Here is a 20,806-nt window from a genome sequence, read left to right as displayed (position 1 = left end):
CGGTTTAGCATTCGGTGCTGAAGCTATATAAATAGCATTGCATATTATGTACTTTATATATGTGTATTAGTATTAGAAAGAAAGAAAAAAAGGAACGAAGTTAGAAAAAGAAAGTGCTGCAGCACTAACAGGAAAAAAACAAGAGTGACAGTGTTGTATTTTTTTCCTTTAGCAAAAATTCAATACAAAGAGATTTCTTCATCTATTATTTTTTTTATTTTCTCTAAATTTCCAACACACCTTATACTTATAAAAGTGTAAACATTTTTTAATTATAAGTATAACTGGCCTCTTTAACATACATCACCTTCGTGAAAATGATAAAAAAATTAAAAATTATCCGCAATATATGTTGCAACGTATTTTTTTTGGAGACAGCTGCGTAAAACTCGAATTTTTAAGACTGGGGCCATACAATTTTTTCTATTAAATGTTTAAGACAACGGCATAAAACTCGACATCATTAATTAAATTAGAACAACCAATGTGATTTTTTTCTATTCTTTAAACTAAGAGAAAAACTTTTCTCATTTTGTAGGAAAGAGTAACTTATCTCCTACTCAAACAAAGGTGTGGGGTCATTGTTCTTTTTAAAAAATAAAAGATAAAAAAAAAATTAACTCAGAATTCGATGTGAGAATAAGAAACATTTCTTCTCTCCTATAAAAGGAGACAATCATTGCCCTTAAACTAATATATAATACTTTCAAATTTAAGGAAGAACAATTTTGTTCAGAATGTATATACTTGTATAAAATTTACAGATATAATTAAAATTATATTTATTACCATTTCATTCAAATTTAAAACAACTAAAGTGCGAGTTAAATAAAAAAGGACAGAAAAAGAACATGAAATAAGTTAGGGAATATTTCTTATGTTATAAGAGATAAAATTATGTCTTATATACCCCTAAAAATATGTAAGGTCATATTTTATTCATTCTTTTTTTTTTCTCACATGACTCACGAGCCCAACACATTAGGTTGTGTATGACAATCTTTCCGGAATCAATTTTATTTTAATTTTTGTTCTCAGAAGTAGAAATGGATAGAAATAGTATTTGACAAAATTGATTTATTTTTTTGTTCTCGATAATGAACCGGTTCAATTTCTGTGTTGGAGAATAGAAAAAAGATCAATTTTTTTTTTATATTTTCTTGTTATTAGGCACAAAATGAAAAACATTTGTCTCTCTCAATCACTCTCCACCACTACAATCATCTTCACCACCACAACCATCATCTTGATACGGCCACCATCGCCGCTGCCATAATCATACCACTACCGCCGCCGCAGCCACTACCATTACCATTACAATCGTCGCAGTCACTGCTATCACTACCACCATGCCATCACCGCAACTACTACCTTCTCCACCACCACTACTACCACCGTCGTAACCACCACCATGCCACAACATCTTATGAAAATGAAAGTAATGATCCGATTTTTTTTTATGTTTAGTAGAAATAATTTTTTAGGAGAAGGATATTATAATAATCAAAATTAGTGTTACTACCAATGTTATTATTAATCAATTTTATCGTTAGATCGATTATGTTAATCCAACAGTTATATTTATTTCTATCTTTGTATGATTATGATTCCTCATATTTAATAATTTATATTTATTTTCACTCTTTGTATGGTTATGATTCCCCATATCTAACGTGAAGAGAAATCATAATCATACAAAGATAAAAATAAATATAATCGTTAGATCAACATAATCAATCTAACGATGAAATTGATTAATAGTAATATTAGTGATAACACTACTTGATTGTTATAATATATTATCTCAATTGTTTATTCAATTATTTGTTATGTTATCAAATACAATTCTTATTCTTATAATAAAAATACAACTTATTATTAAATATGATTTTTATTTTTAAAAATTGTTTCAAAAGCATAAAAAAAAAAATATTTCTTTTAAGAAATAGTGACAGATGATTGTAGAAAGTAGAAACATTAAACTTGATAAGTTATTTTCCATTTTTTAATCAAATTTGTAATAAGTATTTTTTGAGTTGCACCGCCACCGATAACTTCTTCCGCTCATACGAGTGGGAATTTTTGAGAGCAACTTCATATTCGTTAATCGGTCACCTAAGAAAGAAAGGGAAGTTTAAGTAAAGAATTTATGAGAGCATCGATTCGAATAATCTTTATCATCTCCTTCACGTTTAGTTTCAACTTTCAAGATTCAAACCCCAAGTCCCCAATTACATGCTTCTAACACTGTCACTATTCCCAGGTTTCTATATCGTTCTCGAACTTTCACTTCTTGGAAGCCATAGATTTTAGTGATTTAGTTCATCGGAGCAGCATGTTAGGGTTTCTGAAAAACCAATATCGGAAGAAATTTCAAACCCTAGATTCCATAATTCCATAGAGTTGGTGGCTGGTTGCTACTTCCGTTAATGGCGATCATCGGCGACGCGCTACGCCAAGCGTTCATGCCGAAGCGCGAGTACGAGAGTCTCAGGGAAGAAGAAAAAGCATGGGGCAAGCTTCAGAGACCTCTGACCATGGCTTTTGTTGCTGTAATCTGGCTCGCAATCATCGTGTGCACGGTTATCAGTTTGAAAATCGTGTTTCCAGGTAGAGATGGGAAAAGGCCGTTCTGCGTCGATAGGAGGCTTCAATCCATGCAGATAGGGTTGAGGGGTAGCTCCGATTCGGATCTGTATCCTGGCGCTTTCTATCTTACGGACCAGGAAATTGCTGATTATTACTGGATGGTTGTGTTCATTCCCTCGTTGATCGTTTTCGTGGTATCTGTTGTGTATCTCATTGCTGGTAATAAATTTAATTTCATTGCTGCTTTTGGTTAGGTTTTTCTGTCTGATTATTTTCAATGATAGAATGCTCACTTATTTTGGTATTTACTTTCATGCAATAGTAGACAAAGGTGCCTAGTTATAGTCAAAGATTACATTTCTCTTTAGTGATCTCTTCTCTGGATTTGTATTTTTGATGTCAAAACTTTTATAGCTGTAATATAGTATTTGAAAGAATATCAGGGCGTAGCAGCTCATGTTTGTTGAATTGATAGGTAAAGTATTTGAGTGCTCGTGGATTTTATCCCTGTTGTGATATTTAGAATGCAAATCACTTTGATTTCTTCTTTAACTTAACTAGTTTATGATTTCTGAAATTCGAGAATAATCTATAGCCATAGATGTGGGTTATTTTCAATATGTTTGATATCAGCAATGGGAGTGTGGGATTATTCTCTTTAATAATTTTGAAGCTATGCATTTCTAACATTCTAGAGGATTATTGGAGAAGTCGATCATTTGGTGCTTTTCCAAATTGCTTTCTGGCATCTTGGCAAATTGCATCACTTGATTTATTTCTAAGATGAGAATTGGGATGGGACAGTGTCTGCTCTATCTGAGTAGAGTAATGCTACATTCTCAAATCTTGGGTTAAGAATCCCGCAAAACCATACTGTTTGCTTCTCTGCTCTTTTCACAGATTTTGCTAAATAACTTGGATATAAGATTCTATGTTCTGAAATATATTTAATTTCTATAGCTTAAGTTTTTGCTGGAACTTATAATCCTTTTTTTTTTCCATTAATTCCTGAATTCATGATTTTGGCCTCTTAAGGTCAATGGTTTATGGTTCCAACTGCTAACAGAGTGCTCTCTAATCTCTATATATTACATTTGTGCCTGTAATCCAAAACTTGATTTTAATAATACTGTACAACCTCTTTAATAATCCATTTCTTCTTTGGTAATGTAGTAGTATCCAATTATGCTTTAAAATCACGGGTTGCATTAATATCCGTTTGATTGTTTACTTTGTCTCACTGGAAATACTGTTTTTTGGGTTGAAAGGACTTTCTATTCATTCTAAAGGCTTTATGCCATAATCTCGGAAAATATCGTTTTGGTCATGCTTGATGTTTTTGTTTTTTATGATAATTATCTTGCAGGCATCACTGTAGCTTATTCTGCTCCCACAAGGCACGGATGCTTGAAGGTGGTTGAAAATAATTATTGTGCATCAAGACGGGGTATGATTTCTCCTCAAATCAATGATTTTTCCACTTGTGTGTTTTTTGTACACTTTCAGATTATGACAACCATTCATCTGAAACTTTTGTGCATTTTATGGGCTCAAAATTGATTAAAGTTTTTCTTTTCTTCTGGATAACCTACAGGTGGCGTTCGCTGTCTATCCATCCTGAATCTTATCTTTGCTATCATATTTGGTCTTCTTGCCTTGTTTCTTGGTTCAAGCCTCTTGACATTAGGGAGCAACTGCTCTACACCTCTGTTTTGGTGCTATGAAGTTGCATCGTGGGGACTGGTTGTTCTATATCTTTGCACTGCCTTCTTCCTGAGGAGAAAGGCAGCCATGATTCTTGATGAGGGAAACTTTAGTGGTCGAAATCTAGGGCTGGAAATGCTGGAAGCGAATCCCCTGGAAGTCACACCAGATGTGGAAAGGCGTGTGAACGAAGGGTTTAAAGCATGGATGGGTTCATCCCTTCTTTCCTCTGACGACGAAGATGAACCTGACAGTTATGAGGAGGCACCTCATTTAACACGTACTAACTCAAACAGGCAAAGGCTCTGAACTCGATAAATTCAGATTGACATCATCCTTTCCAGCCTTTCATGCCTTTAAGAATGCAGTGATGGTATGGAATTCAATTTTGGACAAAAAAATGTTTTGACACGTATGGTATGACAAGAACAAATGTTGATTAAAGGGACGTGGATTTTATGCTGCTTTGAACCTCGATTTCATCTACTCCATTAGGGAACCTGGGTAGTCTAGTTTGTGGATAATAATTAAATTGTGAATGACCAAGCTTTGACTTTCCTAAGGTGGATAGTAAAGCATTTGCTAATCATCTCTATATAGGCCTGCTTTTGACATGGTTTGTGTGCTTCATTTCGAGCTACTTAATAGAAACAGTGATTTTGACTTGCCCCCTTGTCAACGCACGTGAATTTGAGCCGTTAGCAAAGGTCAACATAGACAGATGTTGGAACTTGAATGGGATGCGAAAATCAAGTTTGGAAGCTAGCTGCTGAGCTGTTATCGGGAGATATTTTGCATGGCAAGTAATCAAGCGTTGCATTGAAAAAAGCTTCTATCTTTTAATGAAATTTTTAGTCTGAAAAACTATAGCAAATGATGGCTCTTGCAGTTTAAATTTCCAATAGTAGATAGCAGAGTAAAACAAAGGAGGGCCTGATAATAAAAATTCGAGGGCATAAGTTATTATGTTTAGTTTTTAAAGAATGAATACTTGTGTAATATAAATAAAATAAAGTGAAATGAATCTAAAATATGTTAATAAAATAATACGTAATATCCTAAATGAATTTGTGCTTAGAGGTTAAACTTGTAATACATATGATACTCATACTTCGTGTTCTACACTTTTTTTTCCCCTCAAGTCAAAAGTATGAAATTAATTTTCAATCTTTTATTTTGTTATTATTTATTCAATCATTTAAAAGTCGATGTTGAGATTTTCGCGTCTTATTTTTACCTTTTTATCTACTAATATTATTATATTATTATTGCTTAATAATGAAGAAGGCAAGTCTGAGTAGTGATAAATTGCTCCTTTCTTGTTCGTATATTCGTCAGGTTTAACGGGAGTAATTTTTTATAACTTAATAATAATTAGAAAAAGGTAGATTTTATATATGTTTTTTTTAAAAAATTAATGTGTCGAAAAAGAAAGTCCATCAATAGTGTTATCTAAAGCGGCAACAAGTTTTAACCTAATATTAACTCTCGTTACTTATTAGAGTGCAACAAATAGAAGTGACCGAACCCAGAATTTTTTATAATTGAAGTGAAAATAGAATTTTAAAATTATAAATATTATTAAGATTAAAAAGAGATATTAACTATTATAAATATTTTTTAAGAAGGAGTTAACTATCAATTAATGGACAATAATTATTAAAAAAATATTAATTTATATATTAAATAATAAAAAATTTAAAAATTTAGGGAGGGGCCACGGCGAATACCCTCTATCCGCCCCTGACAAATAGTAACCAAGTATCAGTTCTCTATCGTAGTTCAATCTTGAATGTTGTTGATGTTTTGATCAAGCATTACTAGATAGGACTGCAGAGATACGTGGCAACAACCTCAAGAGCTCGGATACGACCCCAATTTTATGCCCGACTCGAGTTCGTGCTGTATGCCTGTATCTTATATGAGACTGGCACACCCAGTAGAAAAAATATGTATGAGATCAGTTAAATATATGAGAAGATTGTGTACAAGATCCACTATATAGATGAGAGCTCGTTCCAGACCTTATCGTAGATAACAATCAAGTATTACGCTTTCTACATCACCAGATATGGTTTTGTTATCTTTGATTGTTCGATTGAGTTGCTAGTGGATAGAGCTACTAGTAAAATAGTACTTCAAGATGTGAAGTTGGTTGTGGTGACATAGGACATCAAGAGTCGTTATTATAACAATCAAGATGTGAAGTTGGCTGTAGTGACATAATTTAGGACATCAAGAGTCGTAATAACAATCACTTAGGATTCGTGGAATTTGATTTATGAACCTAATTTCGTGCGATTTTCCGATGTGCATCTAAAATATATTCATCAAATAGCACCTGATATCATAAATGACTGTTGACTACTTTTCATACTCTTGAAAATATCAACAAGAAGGATACATTAAACTTATAAGGACTTAATGTCTATCATGTTGTAGGAGATAAAATTATTTATTACATACACATAAAAGTGTATAGAGCTCATATTTTTTCTCCTCTCTTCTCTTCATATGGCCCCGCCTAAAAGTGTGTGAAAAATAATTTTATTTCCTACAATATTAAAAACATCAAACCCAACTTATAATAGATATAATATTCGTATTTTCAATTCTTTGCTTTTTCGATTATGTGAATAATAAGTAAGAAATATTAAATTATTTTTAAATAATTTATTTTATTATTTTTCAATCAATCACTTAAAAGTAATGGAGGTCAAATTACGTATATATCTCAAATTCATAATTAAAACATAAATTATATAATTAAAAGACAATATAAAATTATATTATAAATAAAAATCATCTCAATACAATTTGGGAAAAATAAAGAGTTTGAAAGAATTTTATTAGGAAAAAATTGCTTCGCTTTACTCTTATTCTACTTCATTTCATAATGTTGAATTCTTCTATAATTGATTTTGTGTTAAATTTTATAGCAATTTCAATTTCAATGTATCTCATCAAACAATCTTCAGTAAATCGTTCTTCTACTTTGTTTGTTTTTTTTTTTTGTATTTTGTATTTTGTATTTTGGAGTTTACTCTTGATTGATAATGCTCTTTTGAATAATTAATGTAAAAATTGAAACAGCGAGTACAAGTCCAATTAATTAACCACTAAGAGGATAAATGATTAAATTTTCATTTCTTATCCGTCATTAACATTTTTACTCTAGTGGTGTGGGTTATACAATTTTTTTTTTTCAGTTTTCTGAATCTCTTTTATATCAAAATAAAACAATGATCGTTTTTTATACGGTGCTAATTATCAAATGTAAAGAAAAAAAAAGTAACATAAACATTTTCTAGTGTTGGCATTAGTTAAATATTAAATTTTCTTTCGCAAAAGAACATCAGACTTAAACAAAATTGACGAACGCTATTAATTATATATATATATATATATATATATATATATATATATATATATGGGAATAACATCTGTCATTTTAAAGGATATAAACTTATATCATTTTAGATCTTAACCGTTTATTTTCGTCCATCAACGGTTATAATTTATTGAATCAAAATTATTAATTAATTAATAATATATTTGGTCCATTAAGTTTGGCCCAATAAATTAATCGTTGATGGACGGAAATCAACGGTTAGGATCTAAAATGATGAAACCTTATATCCTTTAAAAGAATAGATGTTTTTTCCTATATATATATATATATATATATATATATATATATATAGTTTATATCCTTTAAAAGGATAGATGTTATTCCCATATATATATATATATATATCATTAAAGAAAAATTTAGAAAGGAGGGGAGTTTGTATTCCTTTAATTATGTCGTTTGAGTTAATGCTTACCAATTTTTTTTTTATTATAGATGTTTTAACCATATTTATTGTGGTCAGTGATAAAATCTATAAAACAAAAATGGCAGTAAATTTTACCTGAGTTATTGAAACTTTAAAATATCATAAGTAAAAAGGTGATTGGGCAGGATCCTTTGTATTAAACTAAAAAATTTGACACCAAATTTTAATTATTAATTTCATGAATTTAATGGTTATAATTTATTAGTTCATAATTATTAATTAATTATTATTTTTCAATAAATTATAATTATTAAATTAATGAAAATTAACTATTAAAATTTGGTATCAAACATTTTAGTTTGACATCTGTTAAGATCTACAATAAATATCTGCAAAAAGAAGAAGAAATAAATGGTTTTGGGTTATTGAATATGATCATGCTTATATTGGGGTTAGCAGTAAATTTGATTGAATATAAAAAAAAAAATTGGTGGAGACTCAATGGCAGCATCACAAGGTGCCCAATGTTGAGAAAAAAAAAATAGACGAAAATAAAAGCCCAAAACCCTTGTGTGGGCCTTCATCAGTTGTGTTAACTTTTCATTCTCACTGAGAGTGCCGCAAACCCTAACTCTAGCTCGGTGTAGTTCCAGATTCGCGTTGGTGTTTGAGTGTTTGATCAAACATGGCTACACAGGAGTACGAAGATCAGCGGCAGCAACCCCAAGAACTAGGGTATGACCCTAATTTCGTACCAGACTCAGTGAAATCGTTCGTGGTGCACCTGTACCGGCACATTCGTGAGAAAAATGTGTACGAGATCCATCAGATGTATGAGAGCTCGTTCCAAACCCTATCGGAGCGTTTGTTCAAGGACACGCCGTGGCCGTCGGTGGACGCGGTGGCCCACTATGTCGACAACGACCACGTTTTTTGTCTTCTGTATCGCGAGATGTGGTTCCGTCACCTCTACGCTCGCCTCACCCCTACCCTCCGCCAAAGAATCGATTCCTGGGATAACTACTGTAGCCTCTTCCAGGTTGTCTTGCATGGTGTCGTTAACATGCAGCTCCCGAACCAGTGGCTCTGGGATATGGTCGATGAGTTTGTTTACCAGTTTCAGAGTTTCTGTCAGTACCGAGCCAAGATGAAGAACAAAACTGAACAAGAGATTGCTCTCTTGAAGCAGTTTGATCAGGTAACTAACTAACCAACTAACTGAATTTATGCCTCGCATTACTACTTCTATTTCAATTAAATATTAAATAGTGTGTTATGATGCTCCACTCAGGCTTGGAATGTTTATGGTGTTCTCAACTTCTTGCAAGCTCTTGTTGAGAAGTCTGCTATCATTCAAATTCTTGAGCAAGAGAAGGAAGGGCTTGAACAATTTACTGCTACTGATGGCTATGATTACAATGGAGGGAGTAATGTGTTGAAGGTTTTGGGGTATTTCAGCATGGTTGGCTTGCTTAGGGTTCATTGTCTTTTGGGCGATTATCATACTGGTCTCAAGTGCCTGCTTCCTATTGATATTAGTCAACAAGGTGTTTACACCAGTGTTATTGGAAGCCACATTACCACCATATACCACTATGGTTTTGCCAATCTTATGCTTCGAAGGTGCTGTCATCATTACTTCTGTTGCTTGCTTGTCTTGTGTGCATATGATCACATGAAATTCTTTAATTATACTAGCTTCATGATGTTGTTACTTGTTCCTATTTCTTGTTGATCGTTGGAGATAAACTCAGTGGGCCTCAAAACAATATTGATTCCCCTTCCCATTCATAATCAAAGCAGTGATTATTCTCAAGTCTTTGCTTATGAAAAGAAAACTACCGAGACCATTTTTCATTTGAGGCAGCTTTGTCCGGTATGCATTACCTACTGGTTGAATGACCATTCACTGATATATATTGGTAGTGTTTATGTACCTAAAAAAGATTGGAAGTGTTTATTGTTGGATATATTAATAGTATAATCAATAATAGTATGTTCACATATAAGCCCAATAGGTGAAAGCATGGTTATTTGGGTCCATATGGGCTGGAGCCCAATAGCTTGTATTATATCTAGGGTTTCCTAAGCTGGAAGTAACACTGTTGAGCATTCCAAACTTGATGTCTCTTGGTGTAATACTTTAAGATTGTTGGAGGTTATGAGGTTGAGAGAGAAGGGTTCAGAGGTGCTTAAAGTATTATCCAGTCCAAAGTCTTTGGGAATAAGTTTATCAAAGATCATGGCTTGAGTGTTTCCGGATCTACAGATATTATTTATGAATCTCCTATAGAATCTGAAGCAAGCCCTTCTGACACTTACGCCACACAACTGGCTGTTGAATCAGTTCCAGTTAGAGTATCTACGAGAGAGAGAGAGAGAGTTCCCAAAGACTTTGGCGAGGACTTTGTCACTTACCATCTAGAGGATGATCCATTCTTCTATCAGGAAGCAATGAGATCTAGGGAATCTCTACTGTGGGCAGAAGCCATAGATGATGAAAGGAGCTCTCTGCTGCAATGAGGTTAAAGACTATATAGATAAGTCTTAATTACCATTTACTTGGACAGACACCTTACTCGCTCAAATAGACACCTTACTTTCAGCTGAAATCCGACACCCGAAGCTAATACTTTAAGATTGTTGAGCGCAAGAATAGGACATTAACTGAAATGTTAAACTCTCTTACTTACAGCTGGCATGCCTTCCTCTTAATGGGGAGAAGCAGTTCTAACTGCCAATCACATCCTGAACAGGTTGCCGCACTCTAAGTTGTCTATGACTCCTTATGAGATATGGCATAAGCGCTCTTGTAGATATGATCCTCTTAAGACTTGGGGATGTATTACTTATGTAAGAATACAAGATCCTAAGAGACCTAAGGTGGGACCTAAAACCATTACTTGTGTATATCTAGGAAGTGCAGAAGACAGTGCTGCAAATAGATTTTTGGATCTATCTACAAATGCGGTGATAGAATCCAGAGATGCAGAATTCTTTGAGAATAAGTTTATCAAAGATCGTGGCTTGAGTGTTTCCGGATCTACAGATATGATTTATGAATCTCCTATAGAATCTGAAGCAAGCCCTTCTGACACTTACCCCACACAACTGGCTGTTGAATCAGTTCCAGTTAGAGTATCTACGAGAGAGAGAGTTCCCAAAGACTTTGGCGAGGACTTTGTCACTTACCATCTAGAGGATGATCCATTCTTCTATCAGGAAGCAATGAGATCTAGGGAATCTCTACTGTGGGCAGAAGCCATAGATGATGAAAGGAGCTCTCTGCTGCATAATCATACTTGATAGCTAGTCAATTTGCCGAAAGGGGCTAAGGCTATAGGTTGTAAGTTGGTAGTGAAGAAGAAACTGAATAGTGATGGATCGATAGCCAGATACAAAGCACATTTAGTAGCTAAAGGCTATAGACAACAAAGTGAAGTAGACTATTTTGGTGTCGACTCACCTGTGTGTTATCTATCAACTATAAGAATTCTTCTTGCTTTGACATCTATTAAACACTATGTAGTGCATGAAATGGATGTAAAGACAACTAGTGGATGACATGTTAATTCTTGGTTTTGATCATTCTATAGTGAATGACATAAAAGCTAATTTAGCTAAAGAATTTGACATGAGAGATCTTGGTATTGCAAATACCATTCTTGGTATGAAAGTAAGCTTTGATAGGCAAGTTATCTCCCTTAGCCAGACTCATTATATTGAGCAGCTACTTTCTACTTGGGGATACAGTGAGTGCAAACTGTGTGAGACACCATGTGATTATAATAAAAGACTGAGTCCTCATGAAGGGACCAGTGTGGATCAGTTAAAATATTCAAGACTGATTGGTAGTCTCATATATGTTGCAAGTTGCACTAGACCTGACATAGCCTTTACAGTTGGCATGCTGAGTCATTTCACTAGTAATCCTAGTAAAGAGCATTGGGATGCCCTCGATAGGCTGATGCGATATCTTAAAGGTACTAAAGATTATGCTCTACACTACTCTGGTTATCCTTCAATTGTGGATAGATATTCTGATACGTCATGGTGTTCAGAAATCAGAAATAGTAAGTTCATCAGTGGATATGCATTCACTTTGGGTGGAGCTGCTATTACTTGAAAATCCAAAAGACAGACTTGTATTGCATTGTCGTCTATGGAATCAGAACTTTTTGCCCTAGCCTCAGCCGGCGAAGAGGCAAAGTGGATGAAGAATCTGATTATGGATATTCCTTTGACTCGACTAAAGATTAATTCTTTAAGCCTGTTTTGTGATAATCAAGCAGCTATCCAAGTTGTTAAAAAATGCTCTCTTTAATTCAAAGAGAAGACATAAAAGATTGAGACATGCGTTGTTGAATTATCTGAGAAAATAAGGAGTTATCACCTTGATCGATGTGAGATCGAAGGATAACTTGGCTAATGCTCTCACAAAAGATATGCCTAAAGATCGATTATTCAAAACAGTGGGGGAAATGAGGTTAAAGACTATATAGATAAGTCTTAATTACCATTTACTTACCTTTTAATTGTGTGTTTTGAATTATCGAATCTTTCTTTTGTTGGCCAAAATGATAAGCACTGTTTATATGTTTCATCGATGTTCATAGTCGCTGATTAATTTGAAAAGGGTAAGTTGTCTCATTCCAAACTTGATGAAGATAACTTAAACCTGATTCAAAGGTTCTACTTGGGAAACTTGTGTCATTCCAAACTTGATGATACAATCCAACCTGGTTGGACCATCCTTTTGGTTAAATTATCTCATTCCAAACTTGATGCTAGATTATTTGACTTTGAGGAATCAGTAATTGTGACATTCCAAATTGAAACATTGAAATAGTTGTTTGCATAACAAGCCTATGGGTCATGTACTTAATTGAAACTTGACATCACATGACTAGGTTATTGTAAGTAACTTGACTATTGATTTTGTTCATTGAAACTAGACAATAGTTATTCTCTTACAAATAAACTTAAGTTGATAGCTCTTTGCAAAATAAACTATTTAGGCCTTGTTCATAATTTATGAAACTGGCTTGATGCTTATGAACATAATATTGCGATGCTTTATGACATTAATATATGTTCTTCTTTGCCTGATGATATGATGCTAAGTCCTTTTAGTAGAACTAGATATCTTTGGTAGATTATTCAACTGATTGAATTCATAATAATATGAAATTCATACTTGATATTCTACAGAGGATGGCAGAGATGGAGGAGAGCTTAATGAGAGGGATCTTGACTAAGATCACCTTCTTGATGAATGAATATATCATTTAGAGTATGTGGGGACTTGACAGTTCACCCGCTATTGCCCATTTTGATGGAGTCCATTTATTTGAGAATTACATTTTGCTATCTTTAATTTATGAACATTGTTGATTGAGAACTGATTTTGAGACTTCTTTTGGATGTTGGGATTTGGATGAGTTTAGATTGAATCTAAAACTCTAAATATTTACTTTGGTATGTTGGTCTCAGAACAGATTCATAATAATGATGATTTATTTATTTAGATTGAAAATGACGATTGAGTTTAATATTTTACCATTAAAACTCTTTGATTGATCCGAGTTAATTGTCTTGGACTGGATATGAATGATTCATATTTGTTTGAACATTATATTGATCACTCTATTGGATTGTGCTATATGGTGAACATAGGAGGAGATTGTTGGATATATTAATAGTATAATCAATAATAGTATGTTCACATATAAGCCCAATAGGTGAAAGCATGGTTATTTGGGTCCATATGGGCTGGAGCCCAATAGCTTGTATATCTAGGGTTTCCTAAGCTGGAGGTAACACTGTTGAGCATTCCAAACTTGATGTCTCTTGGTGTAATACTTTAAGCACCTCTGAACCCTTCTCTCTCAACCTCATAACCTCCAACATTTATTGCAGGATCGCCTTACAATAATGCAAGCATGAAATGTAATTTCTGTCTTTTGTCTTTATGGGGTTTTTAGTTTATGAAGTACAATTGAGGATTTAAAATTTATTGTAAAACTAGAAATTTGCAAATACTCAATCACTTTGGAGTGCTATGCACCTGCAAGATTTCGTCTGATTAAAAGACCAGACCAAGCTATCCTCCCCTGTATTATTTTGGATGAAGGTTATTTTTAAGTATAGAATGTCGCATGCTGTTGGTTTAAAATAATGGTTCGTTGGAAGTCTTGATGAATAAATCTATTATACAGGATGGTGTTTTGTATTATCATTTTCCCTTCTTATTTATCTTCTTGTTACACTACCTAACTTGTAGCCTTTTCTACAGATATGTGGAAGCAATTCGTGAATTTAACAAGATTCTCTTGTACATCTACAAGACAAAGCAGTATCATCAGAAATCGCCACAATATGAGCAGATACTGAAGAAGAATGAACAAATGTATGCCTTGCTGGCAATTTGCCTTTCACTCTGCCCCCAAAGCAGGCTTGTTGATGAAACTGTGAACTCTCAGTTGCGGGAAAAGTATGGTGAAAAGATGATTAGAATGCAAAGATATGATGATGAGGCATTTGCTATCTATGATGAGCTCTTCTCATATGCATGTCCCAAGTTCATTACCCCTTCAGCACCTAGTTTTGAGGAGCCCTTAGTAAATTACAATCAGGTATACGTTGTTCCATCTGGATTCTGGATCAATCGAAAAGCATTTGGAGCGTGTGCATAGCCTCCCAAAATTTAAAATTCGAAGTCTTTATTTTTCTGTTACCATTTATTATTTAACTTGTGTATACTTTTCTCTCCTTCAACAATCTTGTTGGGTGAAATATAATCTTGTTAGGAATGCTTAACCCCGTACCCCAAAAAACTCCATAAAGAGAAAGAGAAAATGATCTATCAAACAATAGTTGGTTCAGCAGTCAGTGAACTTTATTGAAGCAAAGTTGACATTTTGGAACTCGAATCCTCATAAATTATACTAATGACTAATGATAGCCTGAATCTCTAACGTACATGTTTTCTGCAATATTTTTGTTTTTCTACAGTAAAGTGTTCATTTATTTGTGGAAACATCTCATGGTATTCATTTTCACAATGTTGTTCGTAGACATCTATTTAGTATTTACACTGTGAGCCTTCTATATTTATGGCTTGATTAAGGGCTTAAACTGATCTGGCAGAGTTGCACAATTTGTTAGAAATAATTGTTTGGATGTTCCTTTTGTTCCCTTCCATTTCCTCTTTTTGTCCATGTGAATTACTAAATTCTATTTGTTTTGTCAGGATGCCTATAGACTTCAATTGAAACTATTCCTTTATGAAGCAAAGCAACAACAGTTGTTAACTGGTGTCCGGACTTTCTTGAAAGTGTATTCAACAATCTCCCTTGCAAAACTTGCAAGTTACATAGAAGTGGATGAACCAACCTTAAGGTTGCAAGACATCCAATTATTTTAGCATTTTCTTCGATCAAGATTTTTTGTTTATAAAATATAAATTTGGACACAAGTATATTTATGTATTTCCATTTTGATGCTTGTCAGGACTATTTTGATGACATACAAGCATAAGACACATGCTGTTGATAGTGATGGAAAAGTTACATCCAATGCTGATTTAGATTTCTATATTGATGATGTAAGCTTGCTCACTATTTACTCTTGAATAATCCTTTTTCTCTTTAAAGGGAATCTTTTTCCAAATATTGCTCGGGTATGCTAATGGAATTTCTGGGCCATATTTGTACTAGTGCCCTTTTCCGTTGAATATCTTCTTGATAATAATAGTGTTTCCTGCTCTCAAAATATTTGTTGAATTAATGATCAAGTCTCTCTGGGCTCAGACCACCAAAAACTGAGTCAGGGTTGGACCGGTTGCAGTCTTTTGGCTGGTCTTACCCTTTGTTTTTTAATTGACTTTTTTTATAGCTTTTACTTATTTTAGGAATAAAACAAGCGAATAAGGATGTTAGTGACTCCCTGCATGGACATGAGACATGATTTCATATTAATTTTCCTAGTGTCAAGCCAAAATTAGGTTTTTGGAATTGAAATGTATAGCTGTTTCTATTTTGGATATTGCTGCAACTTTTAAATGACTTTTTCATTTGCTGCAGGATATGATTCATGTTGTGGAATCAAAGCCTACCAAACGGTATGGGGATTACTTTTTGCGTCAGATTGTCAAGGTATGCTTACGTCTGCATTGTGGTGCAATATTTTTCTGGTTTGCTAAGAAGAATTCTTCATATTTCTCATATGAGACTGTATTTTGTGTCTTGTTTGCAGCTTGAAGGGGTGATCAATGAGATGGACGCTATTAAGCTGGAGTGAGTTGTTGAAGGCAGAGTTTTCCCGGGGAGTCTGTGTATTGTTTTGAGGCGGAGGATCTAGTTAGCTTTCTACATGTAATATACTAATTTTTTTTCTCAAATTTTATTTAAAGAAATAACTTAGCCATTTATTGTTTCAAAAAAGGGCTTAAAGTTTATAATTCTTCAGGTGCGTTGCTCGTTTTTATTCATGATTTATAGCTGAAACTTGGTTTTCTATTATAGTAACTTAATAGTGTATGGGATGCTTAAGCGGCGAAATAAATTGACCATTGAGCAAGTTAATCGGCCTCTTTCTTAATTCGTTACTTATCAAACTTGGGACTTTTACAAACCAATTCCAATATCTTTGTGGTTTGTTGGTTTACCAGCAATGAGATGCATTCAGAACACATAATGGTAATGTTCTCGTTATTGCCATTTGGATAAGGAATAAAGCTGAAGAGTTTCTGCATCTCAGGATATTCTGGCCGTTTTTAGATCCCCTGTAATCAATACCCCAATTTTGATGATGAATACTGTTCGATACATTGAGTAATACTTGAATAAATTTGGTGCTTTAGGTGTGCTATGTCAATAAGTAACACCACTAATTAGTCGTTAATTTTTTAGTTTATTAATAATTATCTATCAGGATTAGTGATGTGTTCATATTTTAATGCCCAGTGCATCCTATCAGTTTAATGCAAGAATTTTACTTGATACATTTAGCGCCCTTTTCCCAATTTCAAACTCCATTTATTCCTTTTCCATTGCGGTCAAATGTCTGAAGGAAAAAATATATATACACTGAAATAGAATGAAAAGTAGAGATGTGGATGCATTTGCATTTGCAAAAGGCTTAGGAGATAGACGCAGGGATGAGTCACTATGCAAAGTAAATCCGGAAAAGACTTGCACACGCAACAAATACAACGGCGAACGTATTGATGCAGTGAGGGTGCTTCCGGGTTATGTTTAGTAGGGGTGTAAATGGGCTGGCTTTGGTTTTTCTGGTTTAAGCTTACGTAAAAAAAATTCAGCCTATCTGGCCTATTAAAAGCTTTATTTCTAGGCTAAACTCGACTTATTTTTAAAAATAAGAAAGCCTGACATGACCTACAGACCTTGTAGGCCTCTCACTGTTGATACTAAGTAAAGAAAAAAATTGTATAGAGCAAAGAAGGTTTCATTCATGCATGACTAGTACTTCTCATAAGAAAAAAATGACAAATAAGAAAGAGTCAATATAATACCTCAGCTCTAGAATGTATATCATAGAGGAATAGAGTCAAAGAAATGGAAAAAATAAGAAAAATACAATTATTGGGTGTTGAAATAAAGTCTACAAGAGAATGTCATCTATCTAAAAATTTTTAAACCACCGTCAATACAAGGGAAAGAAAAGACGAAGCCGAGAGTGAGAAGCGGCGGTGCACATAAAAATTAGGGTTGGTATTGGTACTTTGCCACATAAAATAAATATTATTATTTTATTTTAATAAATTAAATAGGCCAGCCTACAAGGCTTTAGGCTAAGCTTGACAAAATTGGCCTATGGCCTATTTGGTAAAAACAAATTTTATAAGCCTAAGCCTACTCTATTTTCAGGCCGGGCTAGGCCAGACTCAATGCAAATCGGGTTGTAGGCTGGGCTGGGTTAGCCTGATCCATTTACACCCCTAATGTTTATCATACAAAGAGTCTTAGCTGGACCGTTCATTGTGTAAGTTAACATTTAAGATTGTGTATTTATTAATGATAAATTAACAAATATTGATAAATTAACAAATAATGATCGAGTGACATTGCTTCGGCTTGAACCAAGGAATTCCTTAAATACGATTCAAAAGGGATCTTGTTCTATCGTTGATCAAAGATTTTTATATGAAAAATATGAATCGGAGTTTGAAGAAGAGGAAGGAGTCCTCATCCTTTGGATTATTACTATAATACTTTTTATCTTTATTAAAAAATAAATGAATTATTTTTTACGATAAATACTATTGTAAAATACGATAAAACATTTATAGTATTATGATTTTGGAAAAATTTCATTTTCACCCACTCTGTGATTTTGTGATTAATCATTTGACTCCGAGATTTTAAACTTATTATTTAGATTCACTGCACTAAAATAATTCAACATTTAATCCCTCATGATTTCAAATTTTTACTTAAATTCTTTGTGGTTTAAAAAATAAATATTCAAAATAAATTTTCTCTCCTTTTATTTTATATCCTCATGTAATGCATTTAGGGTTTAAAAAATATTTCAACTTATTTATTATGAAATTAATTTATAAATTATCTTAATTTTTTTCTTTATTTTAAAAAAATATTTGAAATTAAAAAATATTATTCAAGATAAATTAAATATGTATTATAAAAAATAAAATATTTACTTTCTTTAGATAATTTTATAACGATATCATGTAAAAAAATAAATAAAATAATAATTGATTTGAATTTATTTTCTTGATAAAAATAAGTGAATTTTTTAAATTTTTTTATTTTTTAAATCCTAAATACATTAGGTAAGGATATAAAATATAAATGAGGAAATTTATTTTAAATATTAATTTTTTAAAAATTTTATTTTTACAACCACAAGAGATCTAAGTGAAAATTTGAAACAACAGAGAATTAAATGATCTAATAATAAATTATTTAAACATAATGAGTCTAAGGGTGTGCATGACAACTAGGGGTGTTAACGGGCCGAGCCGAACCGAGCTTTGATCTTAACGGGCCAAGCTTGTATTTAAACGTGTCAGACTGGCCTTAGCCTGTTACCTGTTACGAATATAATATTAGCCTGTGGCTTGGTTCGTTTACAAAAAATAAAAGCTTGTCTCAAGCCTGTGACATGTTTATTTATAAAAAATAAAAACCTTACCTTCCAATTTGTAGCAGTATTTAGCCCATTAATCATGCATTGATATGTATTTTTTTGTAAGAAAATAATAGTTGTTTCTTTTATAATAAAAAAACATTAATATTAAAAAATCAAAATAACAACAACACCTTTACTTTATTTTACATTGCTTTTCCTTAATTTTTTTCCACATTCTAGATTTTTTACATTAAATTTTCTTTCACATTCCTTAATATTCTAGATTTTTTACACTAGATTTGAACCCCACCAATAAATTTTCTTCCATATTTTACATTAAATTTTCTTCCACGGTCGCCGCCATAAGCATCATTATAAGCCGTGGAATCCGCATGGCTTATAAAAATAGATGATGAACATGACTTCATTTACTTGTTGGTGGGACGATGACTTAGATCGGGGAGAAGAGATAGAGCAGAGACAGAAAACCGAGAAAAGGATGTTGAAATGATTAATATAAAAATATAAAAAATAAATAAATTTAATGTATTCGGGCCAGCCTCCAATGCTTCAAGGCCGGGCTTGGCTATGGAAGCCTGAGGCCTTTTAAATAAAAAGGCTTTTGTATGAGTATAAGTCTGGGCTTAATAATAAAAAAAGACGAGTCGAGCTGAGCCGAAACGGGCCGGGCCTAAGGCCCCTGGCCTTATTATCACCCCTAATGACAACCTTCCCAGAATGAGTTTTTTTTTTTTTAATTTTTGTTCTCGGGAACAAAAATGGATGAGAATTGCGTTTGATAAAACCGGTTTATTTTTTTGTTCCCGGGATGAACCAGTTTTATTTTTGTGCTGGGGAACAAGAAAAAGAATCAGAAAATTTCTGCTTCTATATTCCCGGGCACAAAAAGAGAATCAGTTTTCTCTTACACTCGTACGACTCCGTACCCGCTCACACATCAACATCGAACCATCACTGCTTTCAACCATATCTTCGGATGACAAATCCCTCCCTTCACACAGAAGTTGCAAATTTTAGAATTTTTGAAATTGGGGTTAGGGCTCTTGAAGGATTACACATCTGAAACAAATTTATTCATCTTATTATATTGCAGTCCGTTGAAAAGTGCAGTCTGTTGAAATAAAAATAATTTAATATAGTGAATTATTTTATAGCTCGACCTTGGATATGCAGGGAGCTCGACCTTGGATCTGGAAAAGTGCAGTCCATCTTCATAGGAATTTTATTTTTTATAGCTCACGAATTTTAAATCCATTATAGAACAAAAATAAAAAGAAAAAGAAAGAAGAAGAAGACAAAGACAGAAAGAAGAATGATTTTAAATCTAATGAAAACATAAAGATAGAAAGACGAAGATAGACAGAAAGAAGAATGATTTTTTATAGCTCACAAATTTTAAATTCATTCTTCATAGGATTTTTAATTTCAAAGAAGAAGACGAAGACAGAAAGAAAAAAATGTTATCAAATGTAATTTTGATTCTTGGAACAAAAATAAAATATGTTAACAAACGTAATTCTGATTCTCAGAATTGTTCCAAGGCACAGAAATAAAAAAGAATCATTTCTTTTGAGAAACAGTACCAGGAAATAGAATGA

At 33.1% G+C, this 20,806-nt stretch overlaps 2 protein-coding genes across 2 annotated transcripts; both read left to right on the top strand.

Moving 5' to 3' along the window:
* Window positions 1-2,032: 2,032 nt before the first annotated feature.
* On the top strand, window positions 2,033-5,283 carry LOC133318144 (uncharacterized). Its single transcript, XM_061520107.1, has 3 exons — window positions 2,033-2,808; window positions 3,956-4,036; window positions 4,184-5,283. The coding sequence occupies exons 1-3, from the start codon at window positions 2,430-2,432 to the stop codon at window positions 4,600-4,602; spliced, it is 879 nt and encodes a 292-aa protein (XP_061376091.1). The 5' UTR covers window positions 2,033-2,429; the 3' UTR covers window positions 4,603-5,283.
* Window positions 5,284-8,594: 3,311 nt separating this feature from the next.
* LOC133318143 (uncharacterized) lies at window positions 8,595-16,499 on the top strand. Its single transcript, XM_061520106.1, has 7 exons — window positions 8,595-9,270; window positions 9,364-9,695; window positions 14,368-14,707; window positions 15,325-15,473; window positions 15,585-15,678; window positions 16,157-16,228; window positions 16,329-16,499. Exons 1-7 carry the CDS (start codon window positions 8,758-8,760, stop codon window positions 16,371-16,373), a joined length of 1,545 nt encoding a protein of 514 aa, XP_061376090.1. The 5' UTR covers window positions 8,595-8,757; the 3' UTR covers window positions 16,374-16,499.
* Window positions 16,500-20,806: the final 4,307 nt, after the last annotated feature.

This window comes from Gastrolobium bilobum, unplaced genomic scaffold, assembly GCF_033153095.1.
Source record: "Gastrolobium bilobum isolate Gb01-03AN ecotype WA unplaced genomic scaffold, APGP_CSIRO_Gbil_v1 utg92697, whole genome shotgun sequence".
Lineage (NCBI taxonomy): Eukaryota > Viridiplantae > Streptophyta > Magnoliopsida > Fabales > Fabaceae > Gastrolobium > Gastrolobium bilobum.
This window is presented reverse-complemented; position numbering and strand designations above follow the sequence as displayed.

Excerpts from the sequence above, each read along its gene's own strand:
- LOC133318143 (XM_061520106.1), top strand. The coding sequence starts at position 8,758 with ATGGCTACACAGGAGTACGAAGATCAGCGGCAGCAACCCCAAGAACTA. Across the intron at positions 9,271-9,363 it reads TCTTGAAGCAGTTTGATCAG|GCTTGGAATGTTTATGGTGT; the intron begins GTAACTAACTAA and ends TGCTCCACTCAG. Across the intron at positions 15,474-15,584 it reads GTGGATGAACCAACCTTAAG|GACTATTTTGATGACATACA; the intron begins GTTGCAAGACAT and ends GATGCTTGTCAG.
- LOC133318144 (XM_061520107.1), top strand. The coding sequence starts at position 2,430 with ATGGCGATCATCGGCGACGCGCTACGCCAAGCGTTCATGCCGAAGCGC. Across the intron at positions 2,809-3,955 it reads TGTTGTGTATCTCATTGCTG|GCATCACTGTAGCTTATTCT; the intron begins GTAATAAATTTA and ends ATTATCTTGCAG. Across the intron at positions 4,037-4,183 it reads TTATTGTGCATCAAGACGGG|GTGGCGTTCGCTGTCTATCC; the intron begins GTATGATTTCTC and ends GATAACCTACAG.